The 11,682-nt window shown below is 59.4% G+C and overlaps 1 protein-coding gene across 1 annotated transcript; it reads left to right on the top strand.

Annotated features, from left to right (window-relative positions):
* The first annotated feature begins 507 nt into the window (after positions 1-507).
* On the top strand, positions 508-7,288 carry LOC115863290 (cytochrome P450 11B1, mitochondrial). The gene is made up of 9 exons (XM_030875957.2): positions 508-746; positions 1,095-1,250; positions 2,121-2,320; positions 2,426-2,629; positions 2,900-3,054; positions 4,597-4,763; positions 5,199-5,277; positions 5,372-5,569; positions 5,703-7,288. Exons 1-9 carry the CDS (start codon positions 508-510, stop codon positions 5,814-5,816), a joined length of 1,512 nt encoding a protein of 503 aa, XP_030731817.2. The 3' UTR covers positions 5,817-7,288.
* Positions 7,289-11,682: the final 4,394 nt, after the last annotated feature.

The raw sequence follows: 11,682 nt of genomic DNA, 5'->3' as shown, positions 1-11,682 counted from the left end.
CTCTCTGCCCCCATGAGACTGGGAGACTCCCTTGCTGGCTCCTGCCTCCACTCCCTGGACCCAGCACAGGGCCTGGGGAAGAGTGGACAAAACACATGCGGCCTCAAGAAACTAGAGCAAAGCCCTCGGCACTGCTCCCGCTCTGGTCCTTGTAGAAAAGGGATGAAAATACCCAAGGTCCCCTTTCATCCCTTGCTAAGATAAGGCACCTATCCATCTTGCTTCTTTCCCTCACTGGATGGGGAGGGAGGCCTCTTTCCCTCAGCCCCACCCCATCGGGTCCCTGCTCCAGACCCTGTCCCTGCTCTCTACAGCCACCCCCGAGCAGGCCTGCGTCACTGCCGGACTCGGCGCCCGTCCGTCTCTTTCCTCCCCCGCTGGAGGCCTCCAGCCCTGACCGCTGGTCTGGCCCAGGGACACTTTCTCCTCTGACGTGATCCAGTCGGCCGGTCCAGCGAGCCCGGGGAGATAAAAGGATGGGGCTGAAGGGGGCGGGGGCGCAGCAGGATGGCGCTGTGGGCAAAGGCCAGAGTGTGGATGGCAGGGCCCTGGCTGTCCCTGCACAGGGCGCGCACACTGGGCACCAGAGCCACTCCGACCCCCAAGGCGGTGCTGCCCTTCGAAGCCGTGCCCCGGTGTCCCGGCCACAAGTGGATGCGGGTGCTTCAGATCTGGAAGGAGCAGGGCTCTGAGAACATACACCTGGACATGCATCAGACCTTCCAGGAGCTGGGGCCCATTTTCAGGTAAAGCTCTCCCTGCCCACCTTGGCGAGAGCACCCTAACTTTCTGTCCCTACTGGCAGCTGAGTCCCTGCTAGGCGCAGGGGCGCCTGGGGAGTGGGGGTGAGGGGCAGGGAGGGGAATCAGCGGGGCAGGTCTGTGCCTTTGCTGCTGCAGACTGCAGCCTTCTTGAGCACGGGGCCGTGCGTGGCTCGTGGCTGGGAGCACAGAACGCAGACCCCAGAGGAGGAGAGGCTTCAGTGAGGCGGCGGGAGGGACGACCCGCTCCGGGCCAGCGGTGGACTGGTTCTGCTGAGTGGGGCCCCGGGGAGGACATGGCGCCATGGCAGGGCTGGGAGCTTTGTCCCACAGGTATGACGTGGGAGGGAGACACATGGTGTTTGTGATGCTGCCCGAGGACGTGGAGCGGCTGCAGCAGGTGGAGAGCCCTCACCCCCGGCGGATGTTCCTGGAGCCCTGGCTGGCCTACCGACAGGATCGTGGCCTCACGTGCGGCGTGTTCTTGCTGTGCGGGCGAGTGGGGATGCGCACGGAGGGGGCGGGCAGCCTGGGTGCAGAGAGGAGGCCAGCCAGGGAAGACCCCGAAGCACGCCTGCCCGGGAACCATCCGGGTGGGTGGAGAGAGGGTGACCACTGGCTCCAGATGCAGATCGTGCCCATCCCCTGGGGGTCGTGTGTGCCCTGGGGCGGGGGAGGGGAGCCCGGCCCCTTCCTGCAGGGTCAGAGGAAGAAGGATGATGCCTGCCGTCGACGAGCCCCGCACCTGCACAGGCCTCCGAGGCGCTTGCGTGTGGGTTGGACTTCTCCCCTCATCCAGGTCAGGGCCCCCCTGGAAGCCCTGCAGGCAGCGGCCCGTCGGCACCGGGCTCTGTGTGGGTGTATCAGGAGAGACACGACTTGATTCCTGCCACATTGCAGCAGGAGGCTCTGCAGGGAGGGGGCGGTGGGGCTGGCACAGAGGCAGCATCGCAGGAGCCGGGAGATGAAGGTCTCCAGGGGCCTTGCCCACTCTGGGGTGTGACGAGAGCAAAGCTGGGCCAGGCCTGCCTGGGGGCTCAGCCCCCTTCCTCACAGCAAAAGCCTCAGCCCCAGAGAGGGCCTGGGGGGCAGACGGGTGTGCCAGGCGCGGGGCCTGCCAGTTTGCACGAACCCCCGCAGCAGGCTCAGGCAGAGGCCCCCGTCTCCCCTGGGCGAAGCGCACGAGGCTGCCCCGAGGAAGAGCTGCCGCCGAGGCCCAAACACGGGCAGCCGGCCCCCTAGGAGCCAGCAGGCGGCCCCCGCCTCGCCCGCTTCCCTCTGGGGAAGGGAAGGTGGGGTACAGGGCCGCGGCCAGCTGCTGACTCTGGACGCCCTGATGCCCCGCTCCCTGCTCGGCAGAAACGGACCCCAGTGGCGTTTGGACCGACTGCGGCTGAACCCAGACGTGCTGTCGCTGCAGGCTGTGCAGAAGTACACGCCCTTGGTGGATCGGGTGGCCAGGGATTTCTCCCGGGCCCTGAAGGCGAGGGTGGTGCAGAATGCCCGAGGGAGTCTGACCCTGGACATCAGGCCCAGCATCTTCCACTACGCCATCGAAGGTGTGGGCTCGCCGCCACCGGAGCGGGCTGGGCGGGGTCAGCCGGGGGCAGGTGGTCGTGAGGCCCTGCGCTGCCTCGGGCTCAGGAACCCCCTCCTCCCCGCAGCCAGCCACTTAGTCCTTTACGGAGAGCAGCTGGGTCTCTTTGCCCAGCACCCGAATCCTGACAGCCTGAACTTTATCCACGCTCTGGAGGCCATGTTCAAGTCCACCGTGCAGCTCATGTTCGTGCCCAGGAGCCTGTCTCGCTGGACGAGCGCCAGCGTGTGGAACGAGCACTTTGAGGCCTGGGACTACATCTTCCAGTACGGTGAGGGCGGGGGGTCAGGCAGTGCTGCGGCCAGGGACCCCAGGGCCCCCTCCACGCACCACAGTCTGGGGAGAACGGAGGCCACAGGAGGGACCTGTGGCTTCTTCATGGTCCCCAAGAGAGCTGGCAGTGAGGCTGGACTGGGCTGTTCCGAGAATGGGGGTAGGACACGGAGACCTGGGGTTATTGAGGGCTGAAGGGTAGGAGGATGACAAAAAAAAGTGCTTCCCAGCACCAGACCCAGGGCCTCTGTCTCTGTGTGTCCCGCAGCCAACAGAGCCATCCGGAGAATATATCAGGAGCTGGCCCTCGGCCACCCGTGGCACTACAGCGGCATCGTGGCGGAGCTGCTGATGCGTGCGGACATGACCCTGGACACCATCAAGGCCAACTCTATCGACCTCACTGCTGGGAGCGTGGACACGGTCAGGCCAGCGCCCAGCCCTTCCCATGGAACAGGGAGCCCTCCTGCCTCCAGGCTGCCCCCTCCCATGGCAAACGTCTCCTCCAAGCCCCTCCCCAGTCTACGGCTCCAGCTTCCCAACTGAGAAGGGGGAGCACGGGAGCCAGGCCTCAAAGGCAGGAGTCTGTGGTTACTCTCGTGGGAAGCCACGCTCCAGGCAGAGTGCAGAGTGGACGAGGCCCAGGGACATGCAGCAGCAGAGACCCCGGGGACCGTCTAGGTCCTGGGGCGGGGGGGTGAGGGGGAAGGGCCGAGGCGCGGCTGGAGGCCCACACAGGGGACCTTTCCCAGGGACAGAGTACCTTTGGCTCTCACTCAAGATCCTTTGGCAGTGACAGACTGATGGGAGGGACAGCAAGGGGCTCCAGTGTGTGGGCGGGACAGCAGGTGGCTGGCAACACAGCACAGTGGGCAGGGTGGGCCCCGGGGTGTGAGCGCAGCCGAAGCTGCCTGTCTCTGGACCGAACCTGCATCTGCCAGCACCTCTGAGCGCCTGCTGGGCACCCAGGATCCTGAGCAGAGGCACAGGCCCCTGGGGCAGACACTCCCTGAGCAGGGGCTGTGATGCCACCACAAGGTGAGAGAGCCCAGGGCAGGGCCTGTGCCTCAGGGGGTAGCTCTGGGAAGGCTTCCTGGAGAAGGAGGCCTTTGCGCTGGGTGTGGAAGGACCACACAGAAGTTAGACAGGCCAAGAAGAGGAGGCTGGGAGGGCAGCAGGCCAGGGCCTGCAAGAGCGGACAGCAAGGAAGGCTGTGAGGCTGAGCGGGGGGAAAAGGGCACGTGGGCAGAGGAGGGCAGACAGGGTCAGGGCCCCTGTCAGGAGGGGCTTTGGGCACCAGGCCTGTATCCAAGGCTAGAGGGAGCCAGTGTAGGGAGTGTCTCGCTCAGACTCCTGCTCCCTCTCGGGCCACAGCACAGAGCGCGGACTAAAGCTGACGGAGCAACAGGGAGCCGTATCTGCATATCAGGAGATGCCAGGGGCGCGCTGCCTTGGGGACGGCATTTAGGAGATATTCAGCTTCCCAGATCTCAGGCTGGGCTGGTGGACACCTCTCCCTGCACGTGGAGATGATCCAGGAGGAGGAAGCAGTTGGGGCCCGGGGTGGCTGGTTCATGTCAGGACCCCATGTTCGGACCTGCCTGTGGCTGGCCAGGGAGGTGACCCACGGGGAGCGGATGGCCCGGGGCTCCGGAACCCTCCCCGCTGAATAGATGGCAAGAGTGGGCACCTCCTGGGCCCAGAGGAGGGTGCGAGCCAGGCTCTGAAGCGGCTGCAGGAGGCCCGGGTCCTCTCTGAGGTTGGGGACACCCTCCCCGAGGGATTCAGGGGAAGCAGACAGGTGGCCTCAGGATCTTGACGGTCAGCTCTCTGGGCTTTGTCATCTCCGGGCACGCAGGTCCCCTGCCCCAGGGGACGGCGGCCATCTTTCTGGGAGGGATGCCCTGGGGGTGGAGGGGCACAGCCTGTGCCCGGGTCTGAGCCCTGGCCCCGTGGCTCCTGCAGACGGCCTTCCCCTTGTTGATGACTCTCTTTGAACTGGCTCGGAACCCGGAAGTGCAGCAGGCCCTGCGCCAGGAGAGCCTGGTGGCCGAGGCCAGGGTCTCAGAAAATCCCCAGAGGGTGACCACGGAGCTGCCCCTGCTGCGGGCGGCCCTCAAGGAGACCTTGAGGTAGGCGCGCTAGACCTGGGCTCCCCCCCGCAGCCCTGGCCCCGCCGTCGGGACAGCCCGCTCGGCGCGGCTTGCAGGCAGATCCTGGGGCTGCTGGTCAGCAGCTTGGCCCAAGGCTACATCCCCCTGCGCCTCCTCTTCCTCTCCCTAAAGGGATGGGGGTGCTTCTTCCTCTGGGGTCCCACCTCAGTGTCCCGGGACCGTCGTCGGTCGTGTCCTCATTGGCCCGGGGCTGCTCAGGCCGGGGCAGCTTTGGCTGACTCAGGAGAGGCAAGGAAGCAGCTCCTCGGGATTCGGGCTTCCCAGGGCCAGGAGCGGCTGTGAGGGCGCTGGGGGAGCTGCCCTTGGGCCGTGGGCGCTGGGCTAGGGAGGCTGCAGAAGGGAAGCGAGGGCCCTGTTGCAGCTGAGGACCCTGTTGGCCGCCCCTGTGCACAGGCTGTACCCCGTGGGTGTCTTCTTGGAGCGACAGGTGAGCTCAGACTTGGTGCTGCAGAACTACCACATCCCGGCCGGGGTGAGTGAGGCCGCAGGGCTCCCCTGCCAGACACCCCGCCCTCTGACCTTCACCCGCAGGGCATCTGACCCTGCCCCTCCCCACCTGTCTGCAGACATTGGTGAAGGTGCTACTGTACTCCCTGGGTCGAAACCCCGCCATGTTCAGCAGGCCCGAGCGCTATGAGCCCCAGCGCTGGCTGGACAGCCGAGCCTCTGGTACCAGGTTCCCACACCTGGCCTTTGGCTTTGGCGTGCGCCAGTGCCTGGGGCGGCGCCTGGCAGAGGTGGAGATGCTGCTTCTGCTGCACCACGTGAGTGGGCCTGGGCGGGGCCGGGGCGGGCAGCCTCGTCGGGAACCTCAGGCTTCTGCTCCTGGGGCACCCGCCCTCAGGGCCCTGGAAGGCAGCGGAGGCTGGCCAGGCAGAACCCGCGCCTCTGTCCTAGGTGCTGAAAAACTTCCTGGTGGAGACGCTGGTGCAAGAGGACGTAAAGATGATCTACCGTTTCGTGTTGATGCCCTCTACCCTCCCCCTCCTCACCTTCCGGGCCATCAGCTAGTCACGTCGCCACTCGGTCGGGCTAGTCACACCACAAGCTCCCTCTGCCTGACCCCAGGCCACCCCTCTTTTCTCCCATGGGCCCTGCTTCCTGAGCCACACCACAGTCCAGGCAGCGCGTTGCACAAATGGAACAGCCCAGCCCTCCGAGGGTCAGGGCTTGCCAGCCTGTGCAGCAAGGCCCGAGCAGAGCTGGAGATGAAACTTGGTCGCAGGTCCTGGCCCTGTGCCCGGTCCCAGCAGGGCCCTGTCCTGCAAGGAGTACCATCTGAGGGCCTTGGAGCCCCTGTTGCCCCAGCTCCAGGCTCCCTGTGTGTCCATCCAAGCAAAGGGGCCTCAGACGCCGCCCTTTGCCGCCCTGTCCAGTCTCTATGCCCTCTGTGCTAAACTCTGCCCCCACGCAAGAGATGACAACTTGGGCGTCCCCTGTCCTGCTCGGTACCATTTCCAATGCCGTCCCTTTTGTCTGCAGTGCTCTGGCGTGGACTTGCCCTTCAAGCTGGGCTGCTAGCTGTCCATCTACCTGCTCCACTCAGTCCGCAGGGGCTCCTCCTGGCAGTGCCAGCCCTCTGGGATTGTGGCTGAAGTGCCCAGCCGAGGGCCTGCATAGGCAGGTCAGCAGTCATGTTTACTAGAAGGGTAGCTACCAAAGAACCAACTTGGACATCTGGGTCAATGGTATGCATCGGACAGCAGGAGGCATGTTGACCGCCTCCGGCAGGAGTTCGGGGGCCACAGAGAAGCCTCTAGAGGAGGGCGTGGGGCCATCTCGTGCTCCCTTTAGGGGAGCCGGTCTGGAGGGCCCCACTGCCCTCGTGCAGTGCCCCGTGCCCCAGAGCAGAGCAGCCACCCTAACCTCATGGGTGGAAGAGGCTTTGAACAACTGAGAGCCAGCCGGGGTCCCCTAGTTGGCAGGAGCGTGTCTGTCCCATGCCACCTGGGGTCAGGTGACACCCCCAGGAAGAAAGGGGGCCCAGAGGCAAGAGGGGGTGCTGGGGCCTCTCCACTCTCCCTCCCTCCCCACTCCCACCTCGTCTGGTGAGAAGCAGGTCCTCAGTCACGGCGAGGCAGTAGGGCAGGAGGAGTTGTGTTTCTGGCTGCGCCGGCTCTGCTGGCACTGAGCCACCCCGATGGCATCTGTTCGGTGCCAAGATCCCTGGAGGAGAACAAGGGCTGCACACCCCTCGCCACTCCACTCCACCCACGGCGGAAGAGGCCTGCTGCCACCAGTGGGTCTTCGCTGTGGAGGGGGACTTGGAGAATCATGGAGAAGAGAGGAGGTTCCAGACTCTGTGGTCGCACAGGCACAAGCTGGAGCCCTGGCTTTCCCACGTGGGCCCAGCCCTCAATCCCTCCGAGGCGCAAGCTTTTCCTCTGGGAATTCTGTATAATTACCATTGCAGCGGGCCTCAAGGGTCCACAGGGAGACCGGCGCTCGGAAAGTACCCGGCTTTCTGGCTCGACCGGCACTGAATAAACACGGATTTCTCTTCCCACTGCTCAGGAGTTGTCTCCTTGTTTGTGGCCCTGCTGTGTGGTGAGTGGACGGTGTGTGATGGCAGGAATGGAATGAAAACCTCGTTACCCTGGGGTCAAGGTGTGTCATTCTGCGAAGCTTGGCACGTGTGTTTGCTTGAGCTTCACGGCAGCCCTGAGAGGCACCCACTGTGCTCGTCCCCATTTTGCAGGCGAGGAAACTGAGTTCATTCACCTGCTAGAGTCTCACAGCGCATCCTTGGCAGGGGTACCACTGAAGCCAGGATGCCAATCTCATCTCTAAGGCCCTCAGCGCAGCTCCTTCCCGTTGAAGGGCCTTGGCTTGGGAGTGATCGTGCACATCCTGGAGACAATCTCCAGTTTAAAGCATCTCTGGATGCTTTCAAGATTGTCTCTTGGTTTTCCGTGTTTCTCCATTTTCCCGTATCAAGCCTACGTAGGAGTCTCTTTTTCCTCATCCTGCTTGGAATTTCCCATGCCTTTCCAGTGTGAGTGTCCATCTGGCTCTTTCTAAAAGTCTTCCAGGTTATCTCAACAGTCTACTGTGTAATCGTCATAATTCTTATGCCTCTTCACATCTTTCAAGGTAGAAATAGTATTGCCTTTAAGAAGCCCGATGCCAAGACCTGGAACATCTTCCATGTTCCGTGTGCCGCTGGGGCCTGGTTTGAGGCTGTGTCCTCCAGGTGCCCAAGGGTTATCACTTTCCCAGGGCCACTCTTTGTATTAATTACACAGCCTGGGGTTTCCTCTGAGGCACGAGTAACATAAATCCTAACCCACCGTGGGGGCCTGTTCTCAGTTCTCAGCGGGAGCGCATATCGCCCTCCATCCCAGCCTCAGGAAGCTAGGCCTCTTCCTCGCCTCCCCACGGTGTTAGGCGGCAGGTTTCCAGGCTGCATCTTCAGCGTTGTTGTAGTGTTTTCAAATCTTGCCTTTCCGTGGGGTTCTGATTGCAATTTCTAATCTTACTCGTGTCCTAGGCCTCTCGTCCTTTCCCCCCACTAACTGGGGCCACCGGATCACTAGACTTGCTGCCTTGTGCCCAGACCTCCCCTGGTGGCTGCTGTGTACTGGCTTCTGTGGTCCCTCCTCCCTGGCCCAGGTCCCTCCTTGTTTCAGGATCCTGAAGAGGTCCTGTCCTTTCTGCCAGCCCAGAAATGCACTTTTGACATGTTTTTGGTTCTGTAGAGCTACCGGAGTGGGAGGATTTTCAGAGCATCAGCTCCGTCCCTTTGCTCGAACCTGAAGACCTTCAGTGGCACATTTAAATAGGCAGTCGGTGGCTGCCCCGGGGGGAGGACTGGGCATCCCCATAATTGTCAATCAAATCTCTGCAAAATGGTTTTCAGCTTTCTTGTGGAAAGAGTTGCCTGCCTTGCAGGAGAGGTCCTAGAATTACTCGTTGGCGGTTGTATGCGCTTGGTAGAATGTGGGACAATGGTAGGATTGCTAGCCAAAGTTTAAAATGGCTGTACCCGCTTTCATTCACCACCCTCTACGTGTCAGGCACTGTGCTATGTGGTAGCGACAAAGACAAGTCCTTGACCTCAGTGGGATTATATCCTATGAGTCTAAACTACAGAAATGGATACTTATTTCAATAATTTTCGTAATGTCAAAAATGGACGCAATGTAATTTTCTTTCAGTAAAAGGATTGCTAACTTTCGATGTGTCTGTTCATTAGAAGCCTAACCATCAGTGAAATGAAAAAGTGAGGTCCGTGTGCGAGCATTTGTATAGGATGATAGTCACCATGTGTTAACTAAAAAGGCAAGTCCCAGCGTTACACTAGGATGTGGACGGGCTCACACATTCTCGCAGATACACCCACAGCCCCAGACAGACACACAACCATAGTATAAACCTGTATTCTACTGTATTTTAAGCAGCACATTAACAGTGAGGAGAAGTATCAGAAAGCCTCTGGAAATCAAAGGCAAGCGTCCAATAGATGTGTCGTGACAACACCATTAGATGTCAGAAAGCATCAGAACAATATACTCGCGGTGTGTAGGGAAATGGCCATCCACAGCGGATTTAAATCAACTCAACGTCCATTCAAGAATACTGGTTAAATGAAACATTTTAAAGAAAAGGCGAGTGACAAAAGCAGTTCGCTAGTCACAGACCTTCACCGAAAGAGCTACCCAGAATTTGCTTCAACAGAAGGAACGTGGACCCTAGAGAGAAGATGTGGGATTTAAAGTGGGAGTGCGAGCACAGAAGCTGATACAACGCATGGCTACATTCGATTAATCACTGACTGTGGAGAGGCCCAAGGGCACAGATCCTGTGAGTGCGGGTGGAGGAGCCCCGCAGGACTCAGCACTGAGGTACTTAGAGCATTTCCGGAGACGCTTCCCTGCTGTGATGTGTGCTCTTCCTCAGCTTTCGGAACCAGCCCCTCCGAACCCCCAGCATGTGCCGAGGCCCTTTATCTCCATCTCCGGACGCTCCCGGACAGGGCCAGGTGCCCTCAGCCTCGGGCTTCCCTGCTGGGAAGACTCAGGAGCCCCAGTCGCCTTTTTAGCGACAGTCGTGTGAGCTGGGAAAGCGGTGGGACTCCTGCTTCTGCAGGTTGCTCCCAAATCTGCAACGACACTAAAGGGATAACGACAGCACAGTCACACTAGTGCGGCTTTAACGTATCAACCACTGGCAATCTGGAGCACTTATGCGTTACCTGATCCACATTTTGTATCCGTCCCATCCAGATGCGGCTGTGAGTGAGGGGCTGTCACCATCCTATCTTGTCCGTCAGAAAATGGGAGCCCATAGAACAAGGGTCTTTGTCCCAGGATTCAGGGCTAATCCGCGGGTCGGTGGGGATTGGAACCCTCATCCCTGTGACTGCAGGGCCTGAGCTCCACCTGGGCTCGCCCAAAACGCCAGGCAGGGGAGAGGACTCCTGCCTGGGGAGGCAGGGTCAGAGGTCAGGGAGCAAGAGGAGAAACAGTCCTGGGGAAGCTGACCCCAGAGAGACAGCCTGAAGGACTCCAGGCCCCAGCTGGGACGGACTCTGCAATTCGCTGGGGAAGAGGCCGAGTGTCCAGCGTTCCGTCAGTGCCTCAGTAGCTGAAATAAGAAGCATCCAGGCCCCCCAGGTCCCCAGCAAAGGGGCTGCTGCCAACAGGACTAACACCCCTCCCCAAAGGCTGCCACCAGCTAGCACCCACCGAGCTGATTCTAAAATTCACATGGAATGCAAGGAACCTATGTAGCCAATGTAATCTTAAAAAAGAAGGACAAGGTAGGAGGACTCAAGCTTCCCGATTGCTAACCTTACTGCAAAGCCACAATCATCAAGACAGGGTGGTGCTGGCACAAGGGCAGACAGACCAATGGAGGAGAACTGAGTGTTCAAAAATGAAGTGGTACATCTGTGGTCACTTGATTTTTTACAAAGGTACCAAGACTCTCCGCCGGGGAGCATATATTTTCAAGGAATGATGTTGGGACAACTTTATAGCCACGTGGGAGAACATGAAATTGGACCTTTACCTCACTCAGACCTTACACAAAAACCAGCTCAAATGCACCAGAGACCTAATCATATGAGCTAACACTGTAAAAACCTTCGACGAAAATATAAAGGTAATTCTTCATGATCCTGGTTTTGGCAAAATATTCTTAAATATGACAGCAAGGGCATGAGCGCCAAAAGAAAAGCTAGATAATTTGGGCTTCATCAAAGTTAAAAATGTTTGGTCTTCAAAGGACACTTCCAAGAGAGTGAAAAGACAAGCCACAGAATGGGAGAAAGTATTTGCAAATCATATGTCTGATAAGATACTTGTTTTCTGAATGTATAAAGAACACTCAAAACTCTGTCATAAGAAGACAATCCACGGGACTTCCCTGGTGGTCCAGTGGTTAAGACTCTGTGCTTCCACAGCAGGGGGCGAGGGTTCGATCCCTGGTCAGGGAGCTAAGATCCCACATGCTGCTCGGTGGGGTAAAAAAAAAAAAAAAAAAAGACAACCCAATTTAAAGTTGGGCAAGTCATTTGAATGGACATTTCTCCAAGGAAGATGCACTCACAAATGACCAACACACACATGAAAAGGTGCTCAACCTCATGAGCCGTCAGGGAAACACAAATCAAACCACAGAGGGGGGCTACTGCATACCCACTGGGATGGCTAGAATAAAAAAATCAGAAAATAACAAGTGCCGGTGAGGGTGTGGAGAAACCAGAACCCTCATGCACTGCTGGTGGGGCTGTGAAATGGTGCAGCCACTGTGGGAATAGCCTGATAATTGTTCCAATGGTTAGAGAGTGATCGTAGGACCCAACAACTCCACTACTAGGCATACACCCAAGAGAAGTAAAAACCTATGTCCACATAAAAGATGTTCACATGTA

This window comes from Globicephala melas, chromosome 17 (assembly GCF_963455315.2).
Source record: "Globicephala melas chromosome 17, mGloMel1.2, whole genome shotgun sequence".
Taxonomy (NCBI): domain Eukaryota; kingdom Metazoa; phylum Chordata; class Mammalia; order Artiodactyla; family Delphinidae; genus Globicephala; species Globicephala melas.
This window is presented reverse-complemented; position numbering and strand designations above follow the sequence as displayed.

What these genes read in the sequence shown, in the direction of transcription:
- LOC115863290 (XM_030875957.2), top strand. Translation starts at nt 508, where the DNA reads ATGGCGCTGTGGGCAAAGGCCAGAGTGTGGATGGCAGGGCCCTGGCTG. An exon ending in CTGCTGGGAGCGTGGACACG is followed by an intron (nt 3,055 to 4,596) that starts GTCAGGCCAGCG and finishes TGGCTCCTGCAG; the next exon opens with ACGGCCTTCCCCTTGTTGAT. An exon ending in ACTACCACATCCCGGCCGGG is followed by an intron (nt 5,278 to 5,371) that starts GTGAGTGAGGCC and finishes ACCTGTCTGCAG; the next exon opens with ACATTGGTGAAGGTGCTACT.